Source organism: Kogia breviceps, chromosome X (genome assembly GCF_026419965.1).
Source record: "Kogia breviceps isolate mKogBre1 chromosome X, mKogBre1 haplotype 1, whole genome shotgun sequence".
Classification (NCBI taxonomy): Eukaryota; Metazoa; Chordata; class Mammalia; order Artiodactyla; family Physeteridae; genus Kogia; species Kogia breviceps.
Window position 1 is genome coordinate 119,403,747 of NC_081330.1, and position 23,233 is coordinate 119,426,979.

Genomic DNA, 23,233 nt, shown 5'->3' on the forward strand with positions numbered 1-23,233 from the left:
CTACAACCAAAATTAACCAAATATATACAAGAGATGACTCCAATTATAATGGGAATAATAAAATTAAAATCCTACATCACCAGCACTTATTTATAAAATGACTACAATATTAAGAGCATATTAATACTACCGTATACTTAAATCTCATTGCTCTCACTCCAAATCTAAGGAAATAAAAATGGAAGGACTTTACTTATCAGTTAAATATATTTTAAAAATTATTTTGTTTCTCCTAATTTTCTTCAGGATACTTCCAGTAAAGATGGTAAAAAAAAAAACAACAAAAACTTTAGCTAAGAAAATATGAGCTCATTCACTCAGCAGCTACATTATGCTGCCTTAAAGGAGAGGCACCAATGTACACCATTGAAAATAAAGGTGCCTTTCTCGCTGACAGAGCAGAGGCATGTATATGTTCGCCAAATCTGCATGTGGTTAGTGCTTCTGAGGCCACATCAGAAAAATATGAGTTCTGATGGCAGGGAGGAATTTCTGAGAGGGAGACAAGCATAATAATAAAAATGCTGTGAATCAGGTATTCTGTAGAATTTGGTTAATTGAGAACGTTAGAATATCTGCAATGCTTTAATGGACAAAGAATTTCACCTCATATCAATAAAACAAGCTACTATTAGCAGCTTTGGTTCCAGTTTAAAAAAAAAAAACCCCAAAGATTTGGGTAGTCAAAACTGTTGCAGCTGATATGCTAATAAATGAATTGGTTTCAGCATATTAAGAGTTGAGGCTTGGGCTTCCCTGGTGGTGCAGTGGTTGAGAGTCCGCCTGCCGATGCAGGGGCACGGGTTTCTGCCCCGGTCCGGGAAGATCCCACATGCCGCGGAGCAGCTGGGACCGTGAGCCATGGCCGCTGAGCCTGCGGGTCCGGAGCCTGTGCTCCGCAGCGGGAGAGGCCACAGCAGTGAGAGGCCCGCATACCACAAAAGGAAAAAAAAAAAAAAAAGAGTTGAGGCTATACAAATATTTTTATTTTCATTTTTTTCATAAGCTGCTTTATTATCTTTTAATTAATCAATTAATAAGGCTGCTCCGGGTCTTAGTTGCGGCACATGGGATCTTCGTTGCCATGTGTGGGATCTTCCTTGCAGCATGCAGGGTCTCTAGTTGCAGCATGCGAACTCTTAGATGAGGCATGTGAGACCTAGTTCCCTGACCAGGGATCAAACCTGGGCCCCCTGCATTGGGAACACGGAGTCTTAGCCACTGGACCACCAGGGAAGTCTTTAAAAATATTTTTAACTTCTAGTTGGACAGCAAGAGATAAAACTCAATGTATCATGGAAAGACAGCCACGGAAAGATATTTCCACTGCATACAAAAACATAAGTGCATAACCGGTTATCATTTATAACATAAACTAAAACACCTACTATATTTCATGCACGTTGAGAACTATGTAGCATGTTTAGATGTGCATGTAAAAAATGCATCTGGAAATTAAAATAATGGTAAAGGTTCATCATAATTTCTCCCCCTTTCCTCATACTGTCTTAAACAGAGGATGTTTCTGAAAATATGGCCCTGATTTTAAATTTTATTTTAAATGATGACCAAATTTTTCTAAGTTCAATGGGCTATTAAAGACAGAAAATAATAATTCCTATGCTATGGGGACGTATGGGCCTTGGTTTTTCCTTCTATCAATGGTGCTACATGGAAAAAGTCTGGAAATAAATGCCCAAGATGTGGTATCTTTAAAATAATGGAACTGTCCAATCAATCCATTCCCTAGTCCTTGTCTCATGATGGAAAATGAAACATCAGTCAGAGCAGTGCATGATGGGAGTTGGGATAGCAGATATGGAGGTGGCTCTAACCTGGGATGCAGAGGATCTGATTTTAAATTCTGACTCTGCCACTAACCAGCTGAGTAAGCTGAGGTGGAGAGAGGGGGACAAGTTACTACATAGAAATGCATGGAAGGCAATACACTTTGCTCTCTGGGCCTCAGTTTCATCCATAAGAGCAAGGGATAGACTAGATGGTCCCTGTAAGAACCATTCAGTTCTTACACTGCATGATTCCAGGACCTACATGCCCTCTAATTAATTCATGTCTTCTTCCAGATCCTTTTATGCAAAGGTAAGTCTCCAATGGCAACTGGAGGTATACTGGAAACATATGGGAGCAGATCACACTCTCTGTTTGGCCTATTATATACACTCTGAGAGCAAACCTCGCCTTGGCTCCAGAGGCTTCACGGGTTGGCATGGCTTCCTGAGCCTCATGACCCAAAATTCTTTATGTCCATGAAAAGTAAGAGCTGATGAGGCCTTGAATAAAAGGCCCCCACTGCTGAGATGCATCATCTGGAAGGCAGAGATGTAGTGGCCTGATTAGGCTGGAATTGAACCATTAAGGACTCTTCAAAAGCCTGAGTCAGGACATGTCATGGAGCATGTACTGCTACATCAAGTCCCTGTCACCAGTATCAGATGCTAGAACGGAAATAGTTTAATTAGATTGTCAAATCCATTCTACCTGCCAGAGTAAAAGAAACGTGGGCTAAAAACTGATTTGGAAAATAACAATCACTGTTTTGTAACCTAAAGGCTTAATTAGGAGTTAAGGGAATTGCTGTTCCTTCCACTCACTCCTTTCTCAGACAGTTGCAAGCATGCTGAGCACCAACTGTGTTGAATTTCAATGTGTACTGCTTCTTGAAGCAATATCCTGTCAGACTAGCCTATACGATAGCAAAATCTCAGCTCTTGTTATTTAGAAGAACAAGGAACAGATTTCTGGGACATTCCCACTCTTCTAAAAGCTGCAGAGACCAGTTGGAAAAATCTAAAAAACAGCAGCCAAGGGCAGAGAAGAATTTAGTCTCCACCCTGCCTTGGGCTTTTCTCTTCCCAGCATAAGTGGCATGCGGAGGCCCACTTAGAAAAAGCTACATTGAACAAAGATAATGAGAGCCAGAGGGAGGGCAAAGAACACTTATTCCACCCATGGGTGGTTTTCTGTATTAAAGTGCTGCCTGCCTTTATAAAAAGCTATGAGTTGTTTAATTTCTCACATAATTAATTCCTGCCAGCTGGTATGCAAAACAAAGACAGGATAGGAAACAGTACTATCATGATAGAAAGCTCTATATTAACACTTTCCCCTTAACACAGTCCAATTTACACAGTTTTCAACTTAGGCCAATGATGTAGAACCAAGAGGCTCCTAAATATTAACTTGGCAACACTGCTCTGAAACTTACCACAAATTGTTATCTCTTCGGAGGGAGAAGTTTTTGTGTAAGTGAAATTTGGCTTTTGCTGCAGGAGCTTCCTGGTTTCAAATAGCACCTCTAAGACATAATAAGCATGAAGTATCTGTGAGGGTGAAGGAGAGGAAATAGATATAATGAACTAGGAGAAAAGGCATGAGTGCATAGAAAGCAATATAGATGGAACATATGAGCACGTTTCAGGTAGCTGTAGTTCATGACAATCTCTAAATTATTTTTAAATAGATTATCCTAGCACAGTATAAGCCCTCACTAGAGATGTGTAAGTTGAAAGAATGTATGGTTCCTAGGACGTCTATATTCTCATGTTCTTAATTGACATCACCCATTCACAGAACATTTCTTATTAGTCTTGGTCCTTAGAGCCCAAGAGAGGTGACAAGAAAAAAGGAGACTCCCTTGCCCTCAGGAAATGTGCAGGCAAAAAAGTAAAGAAAAGAGAAGGAGGGAAAAGAGAGAGAAGTAGAAAGAAAGAGAGAAGCAGAGAGAGATTGTTCAAGAGGAGCTGCTTTGCATTTGCTTGCGACCTCCTGCCCCGAGGCTGGGAATTAGTTGGGGGTTCTGGGTTAGGAGGTCTCACAAGGCAGCCAGACAGGCCCCAAGGGACTCCTGAGCCAGGTGTCTTAGGTGTGGCTCAATATTTGGTGCACAGACATGAGTTTACAGGACAGCAAGCACACTTATATACAAATGTAAGTATAGAACATATTGCCAACTCAAATAAACCATTCGGATTAGCTCCTATTATGACTATTCATCCCTTGATCTCCTCCAGTTACAGTGCTGATGACAGCATTGTTTTGGACAGATTTACTGGGTTTTCTCTTCCAGGCTTTTCTGTTTTTTGTTTGTTTGTTTGTTTTTTTGCGGTATGCGGGCCTCTCACCGCTGTGGCCTCTCCCGTTGTGGAGCACAGGCTCCGGACGCGCAGGCCCAGAGGCCATGGCTCACGGGTCCAGCCGCTCCGCGGCATGTGGGATCCTCCCGGACCGGGGCACGAACCCGCATCTCCTGCATCGGCAGGCGGACTCTCAACCACTGCGCCACCAGGGAAGCCCCTGTTTGTTTGTTTTTAAATAGTGTGTTGTTCTCTCTTTTTTAAAATTATGAATTATTCCAAATACATAATTCAAAAAGTGATGTCGCTGATACAAATTTAACAGATGCTAACACCACTTTCTCGTCAGGAGTGTTTGCACCTCTACTGTCCAATGCAGTAGACACTGGTCACATGGGGCTATTGACCACTTAAAATGGGGTCAGTCAAAATTGAGATGTAATGTAAGCACAAAATATGCACTGGATTTTTTTTTTTTTTGCGGTATGCGGGCCTCTCACTGCTGTGGCCTCTCCCGTTGCGGCGCACAGGCTCCGGACACGCAGGCTCAGCGGCCATGGCTCACGGGCCCAGCCGCTCCGCGGCATGTGGGATCTTCCCAGACCGGGTCATGAACCCATGTCCCCTGCATCGGCAGGCGGACTCTCAACCACTGCGCCACCAGGGAAGCCCTATGCACTGGATTTTAAAGACAGTATGAAAAAAAAAAAAGTAAAATGTCTCATTAAAAACTTTTAATATGATTACATATTAAAATGATAATTTTATATGTTGGAGTAAATAAAACACATTATTAAAATTAATTTCACTTGTTTCTTTTTGCCTTTATAATGTTGACTACTAGAAGATTTTAAATTATGTAAGTGGATCACAATATATTCCTATTGGACAGCCCTGGTTTAGATTATTGGAGGCTGAGAGAGAGGTCATATCTACATATTGTTCAGATAATGCTTTGGGCATGGGATTCAGGACAGATGGAACCCTTTGGAACAATTCTATCTCATGGTGTCCTGAAATTTCCATTTCTACTTCCTATTAAAATAATGAAATTATTTTCCATTTCCACTTCCTGTTAAAATTATTTAGTCATGAAATTCTCCAAATTTATTAAAAAAAAAAAACAAACCAGGAAGCGGGATTGGAAGCAATGTGAGAATTAGGAGGAAAGAGAAGGTCCCCTGGATGTTAATTAGTGGGGAGCAACCCACATTTCCTGTCTCTCCAAACCTAATGGATTGCTAATGATTTTCCCCTCAAAAGCATTCTAAATCGGTGAGTCAAATCTTGAACTTTCCTTTAGCCAGATTTTAAAGGAACAGGCAAAACACTTTGACAGAATGATTTATTTTAATTTCCATATTTAATTTATTGATTCCCAAAACTGGCTGCAGTGTTACCTTAAGTTGCCACTGTAGACTTTCTGGACCATTTGTAGTGCTAATCAGAGTAATTACTGTCTGAAAAGGCAGTTGTTTTATTAAGTTAAATGAACAAATAATCATTGAGGATATATTGCAACAACAGAAAATTCCTATTATGAAAATGTTTTTTCTGGGTCCTTTTTCAATTGGTTAAAATCACTTTGGTATTATTAGTCCCTACAAAGCCAGTCCACTTCTCTTTCAGTAACATTATAATCGTGTTTATACTCAAAAGAGTTAACTCAGAAGTTGATTTCTACGTTTACAAATATATTCAGATTAAATGGCAACTTAAATGAAATACTCACATTCTTTTAAAGGCATTGAGAGAAGAAAATATTATTTTAAAGGATTTTCTTTTTAAAAAAGTAACTAGTTTTTAAATGAAAAAAAACCCCACATTTCTAAAGTTGAAATAAAAATTTAAACAGCAAAAAGGAGTATAATAATGAAAAGCAATTTTCCTTCTTCCCCAGACTTCAGTCTCCTTTCCCTATTCCCCAAAACAGCCACTGTTAAGAGTGTCTTGAGTATCCTTCCAAAAAATATTCTATGCACTTGCAAGCACATAAAAAACAATATAACCACGCTTCCCTGGTGGCGCAGGGGTTAGGAATCTGCCTGCCAATGCAGGGGACACGGGTTCAAGCCCTGGTCCGGGAAGATCCCACATGCTGCGGAGCTACTAAGCCCGTGTGCCACAACTACTGAATCTGTGCTCTAGAGCCCACGAGCCACAACTACTGAAGCCTGCATGCCACAACTACTGAAGCCCTCGCGCCCAGAGCCCATGCTCTGCAACAAGAGAAGCCACTGCAATGAGAAGCCCGCGCATTGCAACGAAGAGTAGCCCCCGCTCGCCTCAACTAGAGAAAGCCCGCACACAGCAACGAAGACCCAACGCAGCCAAAAATAATAAATAAATAAAATAAATAAATTTTTAAAAAATCAATATAACCACATATGAATATGCAAACACATGTATAAGTACATAATCTCTCAAATAAAATGTGGTATATTCATACAAAGGAATATTATTTGACCAAAAATAGGAATGAGGTACTGACAGATACATGCTACAACATGAATGAACCTTGAAAACATTATACCAAGCAGAAGCCACCAGACACAAAAGGCACATATTATATGATTCCATTTATATAAAATGCACAGATTAGGCAAATCTGTAGGGACAGAAAGTAAACTAGTGGTTGCCAGGGGCTAGGGAGAAGAAGGAATGAGGTACAGGGTTTTGTTTTGAGGATGATAGAAATGTTCTGGAATTAGATAGTGGTTATGGTTGCACCACATTGTGAATATACTAAAAACCAATGAATCATACACTTTATTTAAAATGGTTAAAACAATCAATTTTATGTGATGTGAATTTTATCTCAATTTTTAAAAATCAAAATATATAATGCTTATTAATTTTGTTAACAAATGGGAGCACACTGTACACTATGTTGAACCTTTTATTCTTCCCTTAGCATCATATTTTTTTCATTTTTATAAAATCAAAATTGTCTATCTTTTCTATTATAGCTCCTTGAATTTTTCTCATAGCTTTTATGTCCTTGAGCATATTAAGCATATTTATTTTCAACTCTGAGTCTGATAATGCCATTATCTAAAAACTCTATAGGTTTGTTTCCATTGTTTGCTGTTTGCCTCAGTTTTCTTTTGTGAATCTTGCATCCTCCTGTGCCTGGTTAACATTTGTGTTAAGTTCTGGATACTGTATATGAAAACTTGAAGAAATAATTTAAGGCCCTATTTTCTTACAGAGAGGGTTTAAATTTTCTCTTGGCAGGTGGCTAGGAGCACCAGCTGTCTAGGATGATCTCAATTCAATTTCTGGAATTAGATGATTCAAAATTTTGCTTCAGTCCCTACAGAGCCAGTACTTCTCATTCACTCTTACTCCTAGGGTATACCCTTAAGGTCCTAACCTGAGAATGAGGGTTCTGGAGTGATGTCAGAAAATAATGAAGTAGGTAGTTCCAAGATCCCCTCCCTCTGCAGAAACACTGAAAATTCAGGCCAAAAAACCAGATCAAACAAACAAAAATCCTCTCAGACCCAACTTTGTCAGAACTCTGGAAAATAGTCAAAGCTCACAGCAACCAATGCTGAATTAAGAAAGAGGCAACTTAAGAATGGCACAATGCAAGCAGAAAGTAAAGGCTAAGATGGATTTGTAAACAGCCAGGCTAAGCAGTAAAGGAGTGTACCAACACAGAGCCAATCTGCAAAGACTAGATTTTCCTTTCTTCCCTTTCCTTCCCTTCTGTTCCCTTCCCTTCTTTCTTTCCCTCTCCCTCTTTCTTCCCCCTCCCTCTTTCTTTCCCTTTTTCCTCCTCCCTCCCTCCCTCCCCCCCTCCCTTCCCCCTCGCTCCTCCCTCCCCCTCCCTTCCCCCTCGCTCCTCCCTCCCTTCCTCCCTCCCTCTCTCTCTCTCTCTCTTTCTTTCTTTCTTTTTTTTCTTTTGTAGTACGCGGGCCTCTCACTGTTGTGGCCTCTCCCGTTGCGGAGCACAGGCTCCGGATGCGCAGGCTCAGCGGCCATGGCTCACGGGCCTAGCGGCTCCGTGGCATGTGGGACCTTCCCGGACCCAGGCATGAACCCGTGTCCCCTGCACTGGCAGGCGGACTCTCAAACACTGCGCCATCAGGGAAGCCCCCTTTTTTTCTTTCGTAATGGCTCTTGGTGTTCAAGGATATCTCTGTCAAAACACTGGGTGAACACAGCCTAAAAGAAAAGAAACTTCGCAGACCTCACCCCCAACTAGACCTAAGAGACATCTATAGACTACTCCACCCAAAACAGCAGACTACACATTTTTTTACAAGTGCACATGGAACATTCTCTAGGATAGACCAGATGTTAGGCTACAAAACAAGCCTCAATACATTCTAAAAGACTGGAATCATACAAAGTATCTTCTCTGACCACGATGGAATGAAACTAGAAATCAATAACAGAAGGAAAACTGGAAAGTTCACAAATATGTGGAAATTAAACAACATACTCTTGAATATGTTGAAGAAATCAAGAGGGAAATTAGAAAATACTTTGAGATGAATAAAAATCAAAATACAACATACTAACACTTACGGGATACAGTAAAATCAATGCTTGGTGAGAAATGTATGGTTGTAAATGCCTACATTAAGAAAGAAGAAAGATCTCGAATGAAAAGCCTGACTTAATGCTTAACACATTATTGACCAGAGACACATTAATACGTCTTTTGTTACCTGAACATTATTGACCAGAGACATATCAATACGTTTTTAGAGAGTGATACAATTAACATCACCATGCAAAGTTGTTAGAGCTTAAAATTGATCAAGGGTTCATTATATACCTTATGATTATTATTATCATTAACATTTTGCTCCATTAGGTTTTTGCTCCAACCTTGCATATATTATAAACATAAAATTTTCAAAAATGACACATTGTGAAATTTTGAGTGAAGAAGAACTGTTCGGTGAACTTTATGCAGAAACTTTCTCTGACTGTCCGAGCAACATATATACTAGTGACCAGAAGATGACAGTTCTTCAGAATATAGTTCTGATTCAGACGATGTGAATATAAGACCAACAAAAAGACAAAAAACCTTAGTGATTGATTCTGATACGAAAAGTGAGAATGAAACTCATGGTGCTGGAGAATGCTCCTTTGCTTCTACAGAAGAGTGGATAGAAGACAACTTTTCACAGAAATTAGAAGACTTTACAGGTGTGTCAGATATAACTACTGAATGTAATAACCTGCAAAGTGTTAGTGAAATAACAGAACTGACTTTTTGGCCAGCCAAAATAAAAATCACCAGCCACAGGCATTAGTTTCTACAAAAATTCCCCCATCAGTAATGAGTTAAGGAGCTAGAAAAAGAAGAACAAATTAAACAGAAAGCCAGCAGAAGAAAGAAGATAGGGATTAGAGTGCAGATAAATGAAATAGAGAACAGAAAACCAATAGAATCAACAAAACCAAAAGTTGGTTCTTTGAAAAGAGCTACAAAATCAACAAAATTTTACCTAGACTGGCCAAGAAAAAAAAAGAGAATATGTAAATAACTATAATCAGAAATGAAAATGGGGATATTACCACTGACCTCAAAGAAATAAAAAGAATTATAAGAGAATACTATGAATAATTGTATACTAACAAATTAGATAATTTAGATGAAATGGACAAATTCCTGGAAACACACAAATTATCAAAACACTCAAGAAGAAATAGAAAATCTGAACAGATCTAGAACAAGTAGAGATTGAATCAGTAATCATAAACTTTCTAACAAAGAAAAGTACAAGACCAGACAGTTTCACTGGTGAACTCTATGAAACATTTAAAGAAGTAACACCAATCCTTCTCAAACTCTTCTAAAAAATAGAAGAGAAGGAAGCAATTCCTAACTCATTTCATGAGGACAGTATTACCTTGATATCAAAGCCAGATAAAGACATCACACAAAAAGAAAATACAGACCAATATCCCTTACAAATAAAATGCAAAAACCCTGACAAGATACCAGCAAACCAAATCCAACAGAATTTCTAAAGAATTATATACCATAACCAAGTGGGATTTATTCCAGGAATATAAGAGTGGTTCAACCTAAGAAAACTAATCAATGTAATACACAACATTACTATAATGAAGGGAACAAAACACACAATCATCTCAATTAATGCAGAAAAAGTATTTGACAAATTCCAACACCTTTTCATCATAAAGCCACTCAGAAAACTAGGAATAGATGGACACTTCCTCAACTTGATAAACAGCATTTATTAAAAACAAAACAGGCCTTCCCTGGTGGCGCAGTGGTTGAGGGTCCGCCTGCCGATGCAGGGGGCACGGGTTCGTGCCCCGGTCTGGGAGGATCCCACATGCTGTGGAGCGGCTGGGCCCGTGAGCCATGGCCGCTGGGCCTGTGCATCTGGGGCCTGTGCTCTGCAAAGGGAGAGGCCACAGCGGTGAGAGGCACACGTACCACAAAAACAAAACAAAACAAAACAAAACAAAACCATAACTAACATCAAACTCAATGGTGAAGAGATTAAAAGCTTTCTCCCTAAGATCAGGAACAAGAAGCATGTCTGCTCTCACCACTGCTATTTAACATTATACTGGAAATCCTAGCCAGAGCAATTAGGCAAGAAAAAGAAATAAAAGGCATCTAAACCAGAAATGAAGAAGTAAAACTCTATTCACAGATGATGTGATTCTGTATATAGAATATCCAAAAGAATACACACACACACACACACACACACACACACACACACACACACACCTATTGGAGCTAATAAATGAATTCAGCAAAGTTGCAGAGTAAAAGATCAACCCACAAAAATCAGTCGTGTTTCTATACACCAGCAATGAACAGTTCAAAAGGGAATTAAGAAAGCAATTCGTTTTATAATAGCAACCAAAAGAATAAAATACCTAGGAATAAATTTAAGGTAGTGAAAGACTTGTACACTGAAAAGTATAAAATTATAAAGCACAGCTGAAGGAAATTAAAGAAGACCCAAATAAATGGAAAAAATCCCATGTTCAAGGATTAGAAGACTTAATATTGTCAAGAAGACAATACAAATACAGTGCAACCCCTACCAAACTCTCAGTGGGCTTTTTTGCATAAATGGAAAAGTCAATCTTCAAATTCACTGCAAGGGACCCTAAATGCCAAAACAATATTGAAAAAGAATAACAAAGTCAAAGGATTGACACTTCCTGATTTCAAAACTTGCCACAAAGCTACAGTAATCAAGACAGTGTGGTACTGGCATAAGGATAGACATACACACCAATGGAAAAGAATTGGGAGTCCAGAAATAAATCCAGACAGCTATGGCCTATTAATTTTTTCCAAAGGAACCAAAACCATTCAATGGGGAAAGAACTGATTCTTCAACAAAAGGTATAGGGACAACTGCATATCCACATGCAAAGAATGAAGTTGGACCCATACCTCATACCATATAGAGATGTTAACTGAAAATGCTCATAGAGCTAAATGTCAAAGCTAAAACTATAAAATTCTTAAAAGAAAACATAGGGGTAAATCTTCATGACCATGGATTTAGCAATGGATTCTTAGATATGATGCCAAAACACAAGCAATGAAAGAAAAGAGATAAATTGGACATCATCAAAATTAGAAACTTTTGTGACTCAAAAGACATTATTAAGAAAGTGACAAGACAACCTACAGAATGGGAGAAAATATTTGCAAATTGTATATCTGATAAGGGACTTGTATCCAGAATATATAAAGAACCCTTACAACTCAATAGTAAAAAGACAAATAACCTGATTTTAAAATGGGCAAAGGATCTGAATAGACATTTCTCCAAAGAATGTGTACAAATGGCCAGTAAGCATGAAAAGACGCTCAACATCTTAGCCATTAGGGAAATGCATATGAGAACCACAATTAGATACCACTTTACACACAACTAGGATAGCTATAATAAAATTAAAATTTAAAATTAAAAAAAAACATAAAATAACAAGCATTGGCAAAAAATGTGGAGAAACTGGAACCCTCACGTATTACTAGTGGTAATGTAAAATGGTGTAGCCACTGTGGAAAACAATTTAGCAGTTCCTCAAAACATTAAACATTGAGTCACCATATGACTCAGCAATTCCACTCCTAGGTATAGATACAACAGAATTGAAAACATATGTTCATATAAAAACTTACACATAAATGTTCATGGCAGCATTGCTCATAATAGCCAAAAGGTAAAAAAATCCAAATGTTCATCCACTGATGAATGGATAAACAAAATGTGGTATATTCATAGAATAGAATATTAGTCAGACATAAAAATAAAGGAGTGATGAAACATACTATGGCATGAATGAACCTTAAAAACATTATGCTAAGGGAAATAAGCCACATATAAAAGGAAACATATTATATGATTCCGTTACTACAAAATATCCCAAAGAGACAAATCCACAGAGACAGAAAGTAGAACAGTGGTTGCCAGGAGTGGGGGAGGAGGGAATGGTAATGAGTACAGCACTTCTTTTGGGTGTGAAGAAAATGTTCTGGAATTAGATATTAGTGATTGTTGCACAATCCTGTGAATGTACTAAAAAGCACTGAATCAATCGTACACTTTAAAATGGTGAATTTTATGGTATGTGAATTAAACCTCAGAAAAAGAACAAGGAAATACTGTAAGCCTATAGATAGAGAGGAGGTTTCTGTGCACCTGAGGAGATTTGTATTTAATGAGTTAAGCAAAGCAGAGGGTAGCTCTCACTTAATGTGAAGTCTTTTCCCAAGAGAATGCATTTCTGCTGTAGTATTTTCATCTATTCATTCAACAGATAGTGAGCACATGTTATATACAAGAATCAGGACAGTATCTGCTTCTACTTGCCTGTTGTTGCTGGAAGGCCTCAATAAGTAAATGAATATCAGTAAAAGTGAGAGGAAATTGCAGCCGAGGACCACAGTAGGAGTCTGGGATGTCTATCAACCCCAAACAGTCCTGTCTATCCTTGTCCTGAGTTACTAATTCTGGAAATGGAACGACAGAAAAGGGGGGAAAAAATCTACATTACCATACTTAAAATGCAATAAATAACTTCTTGAATACCTAGCCCATGTAAGGCACTGTGCTAAATGTTATGAATACCAAGATAACCCACATATAACCGTGAGGAATGATTTGTTCTGAGATGAGTAGGTACATTCACATGAATCATCATTATCCCTTCCCAGGTGGACATTTTACCAAAGCAGTGAGTTCATCAGTGGGGAGGAGAGGGAGGAGCACAGGGAAAACTGGTCAATCAAGATATTTTGATGCCCTGAAGCTCTAACTCTACATTTTCTTTTGCCCACTCTAATATCTCAGATTTTTACAAATCGGGCTGGAAACATAACAATGCATTGTATTTGGTTCAAACATCTGTGGCTATTCAGGATCTACAGAAAAGTAAATGGCAACATTCAATTTTTCCCTATTAAACACTTCAAATTTTTCTTAACTGTAATTGATTTGTTTCTCTTGTCACATAAAAACCAATTTTCTGACATGATTTTCTTTTTCTTCTTGGTAACAAACCATAGGCAGAAATTCCCAGAGGACCTCTGTCTCTCGAAGAGATATTTCTGTGTAACAGATTAACTGCACTGCCCATTTCAGTAGGTGCTGAGACCCAGGATCTCTTTCTTGCTAGACTGCCTATGAAACAGTCAGCCCAAGAAAAGAAATCTGGCCAATTCAGGTGGAGAAAGATGAAAAGTGATATGGTAGATTGATTGCAAAAGTATCCCCAATTCTCTACTCCAACCTCTAGTCATGCTCTTTTTAATGTGATTTTGCAGCCACTCTCATCAAGAGTCTCCTTCCCCAGCCCTTGAAGCTGGGTTGGGTTTGTGACTTGAGTTGGACTAAAGAATACAGTGGAAAAAAAAAAAAAAAAAAGGGCTTCCCTGGTGGCGCTGTGGCTGAGAGTCCGCCTGCCGATGCAGGGGACATGGGTTCGTGCCCCGGTCCGGGAGGATCCCACATGCCGTGGAGTGGCTGGGCCCGTAAGCCATGGCCGCTGAGCCTGCGCGTCTGGAGCCTGTGCTCCGCAACGGGAGAGGCCACAACAGTGAGAGGCCCGTGTACCCCCCAAAAAAAAAAAAAAAAAAAGAATATGGTGGAAGTGTTATGTACCAGTCCCAAGCCGGCCTCAGGAGGCCTTGTATGCCTCCATGCTCTCTCTTTTGAAACTGTGCCACTACCACAAATCCCAGGCTAGTCTACTGAAAGCTCCAAGACCATGTGGAGCAGAGCTGAGTCACCCAAGCCACGGCCATCCTAGATCAGCCACCCACCAGCAGACCTGTAAACACATGAGTGAACTCCAGCCAAGACCCAAAAAACTGCCAAATCAAGTCTGCCAAGATCAGCAGAAGTGTTCAGCTGATCTATACACTTGTGAGCAAAAAGAAATGTTTATTACATGCTACTGAGCTATTATAGTTGTTTAATACACAGTATTATTGCAGTAACAGATAACTGATAGAGAGGACAATGACATACTCTTCAGCTCATTAATACTGAATTGCTACTAAGCTCATTAATTATAAGTTCTCTAGGGCTTCCCTGGTGGCCCAGTGGTTGAGAATCCGCCTGCCAATGCAGGGAACACGGGTTGAAGCCCTGCCTGGTCTGGGAAGATCCCACATGCCACGGAGCAACTAAGCCTGTGTGCCACAACTACTGACCCCGTGTGCCACAACTACTGAAACCCGCATGCCTAGAGCCCATGCTCCCCAACAAGAGAAGCCACTGCAATGAGAAGACTGCACACCACAATGAAGAGTAGCCCCCGCTCACCACAACTAGAGAGAGCCTGCATGCAGCAACAAAGACCCAATGCAGCCAAAAATAAATAAATAAATGAATAAGAAGTTCCCTATAGGTTTGGAAGGTATGATGTTAGCAGATATAGACAGAATACATAGTTTTTCATTATTCAGTTATGCTGAGAGATTACAATTAAAAACTAAACTTGAAATTTTTTTCTAAAGTCATAATATTTGGTAATTTTAAAATGTTTTCTAAATTATTATGTACTCCAATATTTTTTGGTGGTAATTGATGTTTTATAAGAAGTTAAATTTAGGAGTAATAATGTCTGTCTTCAATGTGGTCCAGCAGAGGTTATTTTTCTCATTTGGATTTGGTTTGAGATTTGAGAAAACTTAATTATTTAATTTTATGTTTGAAAACTAGAAAGGCAGAGCATCTTGGTAAATTTTATCTCAGGTTCATTTTATAGGCAGAAAAGCCAAAATATTCTACTTGACTATCTTAATGATCATTTCTACTTGGTAGTCTTTCTTAGAATAGCATCTTACTCCAAAAAAAAAAACCTTTCTTCTTCCCAGCTTTACTTACTGAAAAATCAGGCTCCTCTTGGGAAAATAACAACAACCAAACAAACAAAACCAAAAACAACCTCAGCAGTTTCGCTATATCATCTTATCATCTTTTTTTTAAACATCTTTATTGGAATATAATTGCTTTGCAATGGTGTGTTAGTTTCTGCTGTACAACAAAGTGAATCAGCTATACATAAACATAGATCCCCATATCCCCTCCCTCTTGCATCTCCATCCCACCCTCCCTATCCCACCCCTCTAGGTGGTCACAAAGCACCGAGCTGATCTCCCTGTGCTATGCGGCTGCTTCCCACTAGCTATCTATTTTACGTTTGGTAGTGTATATATGTCCATGCCACTCTCTCACTTTGTCCCAGCTTACCCTTCCCCCTCCCCACGTCCTCAAGTCCATTCTCTAGTAGGTCTGCGTCTTTATTCCCGCACTATATCATCTTAAAACTACCTTACTGAGAAATCCCAACTGGTGAGGTATAAACAAGAACTGATTTTCTTTTCCCAATCATTGCCTTCACCAATGTTCTGTCAGCTTCCCTTTCTCATCAGCTAACTGACACATCAAGTCAATTCCACCAGTTCTGGTTATTAAAACTCAGTCTTGTTATTAAAGACCATAATAAAAATATTGCTTTTCTTCTTAAAAAAAAAAAAAAAGTCCACTCTGGCCCCTCCTTCCATACATTTGATGACCCTCATTTCTTATAAGTTCAGTGATAAATATATGAAAAAGCACCATTTCCCTAAACCAATTTTTTTTTCTTTTTTTTTTTTTGGCCTTGCCATGCAGCTTGCAGGATCTTAATTCCCCAACCAGGGATTGAACCTGGGCCCCCTACAGTGGAATCGCGGAATACTAACCACTGGGCCACCAGGGAATTCCCTAAACCAATTCTTCTTTTTTTTTTTTTTAATTTAGTTTTGCCTGCATTGGGTCTTCATTGCTGTGCGTGGGCTTTCTCTAGTTGCAGCGAGCGGGGGCTACTCTTTGTTGCAGTGTGCCGGCTTCTCATTACTGCAGAGCATGGGCTCTAGGCGCCTGGGCTTCAGTAATTGTGGCATGTGGGCTTCAGTAGTTGTGGCTTGCAGACTCTGGAGCGCAGGCTCAGTAGTTGTGGCGCACGGGCTCAGTTGCTCCGGGGCATGTGGGCTCTTCCTGGACCAGGACTCAAACCTGTGTCCCCTGCATTGACAGGCGGATTCTTAACTACTGCGCCACCAGGGAAGCCCCCTAAACCATTCTTAATCAAAACTACTCAATATGAAATATCAATAAACATCAAATCATAATCCTTCTGCTGGCTTTTATTCACATAAAAAAGAATAACAGATTTTCTTCCTAATGTGGGTAGCTAACATGCATCATATGTGAAAACAATCAAAAGCGTTAACATTTCAAATGCAAGTACTGTCCTTGTGGGCTGTAACTATTATAACTAATAATAATAATTTAATGAATGCCAGCTCTAAGAATATTTGTGCAACATGTAATTAGAATTAATCCATACCTATTTGGTTTACAATTCTGTTAACATGAATCTATAGTAAGTAAATATAATAAAATCTTGAATTATAACTGAATGATGCCTTAACAAGTTGTTCTAAAGAAAATACCTCAAAAATACCCCCTATCCACAATCTTTTCTTTTGCCCAGTACAGACTCAAAATCTGGACTAGGAAAAATCTAAAGCCCATAATTTTTTTAAAAAGAACAATTTCTGCCTCTACCACCCTGCATGTCACTTTGAATACAAGCTCCAGACATTGCTGGAAAAAGAAAAGCACAAATTGAACCATGTTTATAGTTATTTCATTTCTCAATTATGAATCTGGATTAAAATCATGAGTGTCCATACAATAAATCCAATAGATGCCAAAATGACATTTTGTAAAATTCAACACCTGTTCTTGATTTTTTTAAAAACTCAGAAAACTAGGAATGGAAGGATACCTCTTTAACGTATTTTTAAAAATTTATATCACCGGTAATGGTTTTTCCATTAAATCATTGACAAAACGAGGATGCCCACTTTCATTGTTTCGTTTTAACACTATTCTGCTATTTCCAGCAAATATAATAAAACATGAAGCCAAAATAAGAGCAGTGACTCTTGGATAGAAAGATATAAAAGTAAAGTTACTTGTGACCAGTGTGATTAAATCTCTACACTCAAGGAAATCAATTGAAAAACTCCCAGAATTGATAGGAGAATTAAAATAATACAGCGGTTAATCTCACTGGTTTGAATCACAGCTTCACCACTGATAAGATGAATAACCTTGGGAGGTTACCTTATAAGCCTCAGTATTCTCATCCCCAAAAGGGGGATGAGAATACTAATTCCACTGGTTTGTCATGAAAACAAAAAAATGAAATGATATATTTAAAGCACTTAAAAGACATGGCACATGGCATTTAATCAATATGAGTAGTAATAATAATTATTAGTATTATTTAATGTTACTGTTCAATAGTATCACAATACAAAATAGACATAAGCCAAACGCTTTACTAAATACTACCAATAATCATCAGGGAGATATAGTGGGGGAAATATCTTATTCACCATAGCAACAAAAAATATAAAATACCTGGCTTGATAGGACATTTTGATTGATCTGGGAAGCAGAAAGAAAAGTCAAAACAACACTTCCACTCACTCCATCCCACTCCCCACTTCGACCAGACTCTGTTTAAACCTGTTGCTATATATACAGCAGCTTTGGCTTTCTACCTGTGGGAGAAGGCTGATGTGAAAAAAAATCAGACTGGGGAATGGATGTGCAGCGTCTCCCCATCAAGTCCTATGAATTGGCTTTGAGCAAGCAGTAGGACATGTAGGTCGCCTCTCACCTTTGGAACAACACCCAGAATGTCTCAGCATATTCTGTGCGTCAGAGTCAAAACCATTAAACTGGCCCTGGTATCTGGAAATGTTAAGTGACCTTCCGGTCCCTAAATATACCCTGCTTAGGGGTCATGGCACTTCTGCCAAACAGGCCTAGATAGAGGTTGTCTGGAACTTTCCCACCAAAAAGGGCCATCAGAAAGCAACCTACAGTAATGTACAGTATGGTGACTCTAGTCAACAATACTCTATTGTATATTGAAAGTTGCTGAGAGAGTACATTTTAAAAGTTCTCACCACACACACACAAAATTGTAAGTATGTGAATTGATGCATGTGTTAACTAACATTGTGGTAATCATTTTTCAATATATGCATATAAGAAATCATTATACTGTACACCTTAAACTTATATAATGTTATATGTTCATTATATTTTAATAAAGCTGGAAAAAATTTTGAAAGTGAAATCAACATATAGCAATAATCTGTAAATCTCTTTTTCTGATACATATAATAACTAAATCAGTATGACTCTAGGACTCTATATAATAGAGAGATGTATAACACACAGCCTGGAAATATGCCCTATTACACATTTTTAAATGAATATATTATGAAGGAGGTGCTACAAAAAGTGGTGAAAAGATACCTTATGAAATAAATGTTTTGGGGAAAATTTGATTAACTACTTGGACATTTTCTTCATAGGTGTGTTTTTAAATTATTCTCAACCACTAGGCATCAAAATTTCCTTTTTTAGTTTAATATCAAAAATTCAGGGCTTCCCTGGTGGCGCAGTGGTTCAGAGTCCGCCTGCCGATGCGGGGAATACAGGTTCGTGCCCGGGTCTGGAAAGATCCCACATGCCGTGGAGCGGCTGGGCCCGTGAGCCATGGCCGCTGAGTCTGCGCGTCCGGAGCCTGTGCTCCGCAACGGGAGAGGCCACAACAGTGAGAGGCCCGTGTACCGCAAAAAAAAAAAAAAAAAAATTCAAAATTTATTAAATGTTAAAACTTTTAAAAGTCAAATCATAAAAAATCTAGAAAAACAGCCATAGTAATCCACATTTTAAATATTTTAGGGCCTTCTAAGTTTAAAAGTCAAGGATTCCCAAAGAAAAAGATATTTAGACTTGAAAAGAAAGATTTTAAATAATTAATGGATGAAAATTTCCTAAACCTGACAAAAATATCAACTTAGATATAACAGAAGCTCAGCAAACCCACACAGGATAAATAAAAATGAAACCTCATCAAGGCATATTATGGTTAAATGCTATTTTCCAATGTCACTTAGGTTATTTTGTTCCTTCCCGACCTCCTTTGAGTGACCTTATTCATTTTAATACAATTAAGTTCATTTGTCACAGTGTGTATTCTACGTGGAAATCACATTCTCTCTCTCTTCCTGTTTTTAATTAATTTTTTTTTTTTTTTAGGGATGTGAAACATTATCATGGTTCTAAGAGTCAGAACTACAAAAAGGTATTCTCAGAGATGTGTCACTTTCCCCCATCCCTCCTACCCAAACCCCATTCTCCCCATTCTTTCTGCCCTGCTCCCACCCATCCCTCCATTTCCTGTAGGTAAATAACGCCATCAGTTTCTGATTTACCCTGTAGGTTTCTCCTGTATTTATTTTTGCACAAATGAGCACACATAGACACACACACATGTGCACACACTCATATCAGGAAAGGGTTTCTTAAGCAGGATACAGAAAGCACTAACCATAAAAGAAAAAAATTGTACTACATTAAAATCAAGAATGTCTACTCATCAAAAGACATCATTTAAAGATTAAAGACTAGGGGGATGGATAAAAGCCAAAGACTAGGAGCAGATATTTGCAATAAATTTATCTAACAAAGATTCACATTCTCATATTTAGAATACCTACAGAACTCTTACAAATTGGTAAGAAAAAGGCAGATACCCAATAGAAAAATGGGCAAAAGACCTAAACAGGCACTTTGCCATATGGGATGTCCACGTGACTGCTAAACATTCAAACAGGTGAGCAACTTCTCTGTTCACCAGGGGAATGCAAATTAAAGCAGAAATGTGATACTACTACATACCCACCAGAATGGCTAAAATGAAAAGGACTGATAATTTCAAGTGTTGACAAAGATACTGAACAACTGGAACCCTCATACACTGTCGGCAGTATAGCTTGGTACAAGAATTTTGTAAAACTGTTTATCAGTACCTAATAAAGCTGACCATATGCATGCCCTATAACTCCAAACTTCCTTTCCTGGGTTGTGGTACATCTTTATAATAACGGTCCCCAATGAATCACATCTCCTTGCATTCATATCCCTTTACAAGATAGTGCTGCTGCTCCCTGCAAGAGATGGATCTTTCCTAACCCCTTTGAATCTGCACCTAGCCTTGTGACTTGCTTTGACCAATAGGATGTGGCAGAACTGATTTTGTGTAAGTTCCAGAGCAGAGGCCAAAAGAGGCCTTGTGGCTTCTGCCTTTGCTCTCTTGGGATCTAGCTGCCATGTAAAGAAGTCCAGGATATCCCGTTGGACAGAGAGGCTGCATGAGGAGAACTGACGTATCCAAGATCATAGCCCACACCAAAGTCCTAAACATGTGAGAAAACCATTTGGACCTCCCTCTCCAGCCCACCTAAGTTGAGTGAGCCCAACTGACACCACATGCAACAAAGACAAGCCATCCCCACTGAGCCCTTCAAATGCCTGACCCACAGAATCACAAGGAATAAAATGGTTGTTTTAAAGCACTAAATTTGGGGGTGGTTTGTTATACAGCAGTAGATAACTGAAAATGAGTATATAGCAAAAGCAAAGAATACATATGTCCACTAAAAAGGACAAGTACAAGAATGTGCATAGTAGTACCATTTATTTATTTTATTTTTTTTATTTGCGGTACGCCGACCTCTCACTGCTGTGGCCTCTCCCGCCACGGAGCACAGGCTCCGGACGCGCAGGCCCAGCAGCCACGGTTCATGGGCCCAGCCGCTCCGCGGCATGTGGGATCCTCCCAGACCGGGGCACGAACCCGTGTCCCCCGCATCGGCAAGCGGACTCCCAACCACTGCGCCACCAGGGAAGCCCAGTAGTACCATTTAAATTACCAAAACTGAAAACAACTCAAATGTCCATAAACAATACAATGGATAAATTTTGGTATATTCATAAAATTAAATATTATTCAGCAGTAAGAATGACCAGATGGATGACTCTTACAAATATAAAGTTGAGTAAAAGAAGCAAAACTGTATATTTTCATTTATACAGAGAAGTTCAAAAACAAGCAAAACTAATCTAGGAGGTAGAAGTCAGGAAAGTAGTGACAAGGGTGCAGGGATTGGGTAGTGAGTGGAGGAGAACAGGAGGGGGCTTCTGTGGCTATGATAATTTTTTTTTTTGGTGGTACGCGGGCCTCTCACTGTTGTGGCCTCTCCCGCTGCGGAGCACAGGCTCCGGACGCGCAGGCTCAGCGGCCACGGCTCACGGGCCCAGCTGCTCCGCGGCATGTGGGATCCTCCCGGACCGGGGCACGAACCCGTGTCCCCTGCATCGGCAGGCGGACCCCCAACCACTGCGCCACCAGGGAAGCCCTATGATAATGTTTTATTTCTTGTTCTGGGTGCATGTTACAAGGCTGAGTTTACTCTGAGAAAATTTATTAAGCCATTTACTTATCATTTGTGTACTTTCCTGTAATTTGTATACTTTTCTTCCAGAAAAGTTTACATAAGAAAGTTAAACCACTGTCCCCTTCTCTGATAAAATTTTTAAAATATTCTTAAATCACTTGCATAATTTTTTTTTTTTTTTTTTTTTTTTTTTTTTTTTGCGATACGCGGGCCTCTCACTGTTGTGGCCTCTCCCGTTGCGGAGCACAGGCTTCGGATGCGCAGGCTCAGCGGCCATGGCTCATGGGCCCAGCCGCTCCGCGGCACGCGGGACCTTCCCGGACCGGGGCACGAACCCGCGTCCCCTGCATCGGCAGGCGGACTCTCAACCACTGCGCCACCAGGGAAGCCCACTTGCATAATTTTTTAAAGCAGATTTTTAAAAATATAGAGCCTGAGTAAATATCTTTGGGCTGGAACCCAGCCATGTGTGACTATGAATATCCATAAGTGATTCTGATGCATGGCTCAGATTAATATATTAGGTCATTAGCAGAAAGAGGGCTGTTTCATTTTGTTATTGTTATATTTCCTCTCAGAAATATTTCTGCCAAAGAACAGGAAGCACAAACAACTGTCTTCAAATTGTACTTAGCTTAAAGAAAAAAAATGGCAAAATACCTACTTCCCACCCACTCCCCACTCCTCAGGTTTGGCTATTCCACCATTCAGAAACCTTCTACAGATCATTAAATGCTTTAATTAGTTTCACACATAGGTACTTAGCTCAGAGCATATCATTAAAACACCCTTCTTTCACCACTTTGAAGGGTGCTCACTAGGTTAAAAGATGCTTTAGATGCCATACACATTTTTAACTAGAGCAAAAATGGTTGGCCCAAATTGAAGAAAAATGAGCTTCTAAGTCAAGGGCCTACCTTGAAGATAACAACAGGCAGATCTTAATTTGCAGAGAAATACATGACTTGTGAATAACTATAATTTTTTGGGGGGGCCGTGCCGTGTGGCATGTGAGATCTTAGTTCCCTGACCAGGGAATGAACCCATGCCCCCTGCAGTGGAAGCACTGAGTCCTAACCACTGGACTGCCAGGGAAGTCCCTCAATAACTATAATTTTAAAATTATTTTGAATCACACCTATATTGTCTATATCTGAAATGATTTATTTAGTTATTTCAGAAAGACTAAATAAATGATAGATAAATAGACAGCCTGACAGACAGCTAGCTAGCTGTGGAGAAAACAGAGACATGATGGTGCCAACTGTGTTTAATCCCC

At 39.3% G+C, this 23,233-nt stretch overlaps 1 protein-coding gene across 9 annotated transcripts in view; it reads right to left on the reverse strand.

The window, feature by feature from the left end:
• Positions 1-23,233, reverse strand: part of PPEF1 (protein phosphatase with EF-hand domain 1) — a 157,318-nt gene that overhangs the window by 62,508 nt on the left and 71,577 nt on the right. For all 9 annotated transcript variants that reach the window (XM_067024057.1, XM_067024062.1, XM_067024055.1 and 6 more), the window contains 2 exons: positions 12,944-13,083; positions 3,227-3,341 (listed from right to left, as the gene is read on the reverse strand). In XM_067024057.1, coding sequence (XP_066880158.1) covers positions 3,227-3,341; positions 12,944-13,083 — 255 coding nt within the window. The remainder of the gene's footprint in view (positions 1-3,226; positions 3,342-12,943; positions 13,084-23,233) is intronic.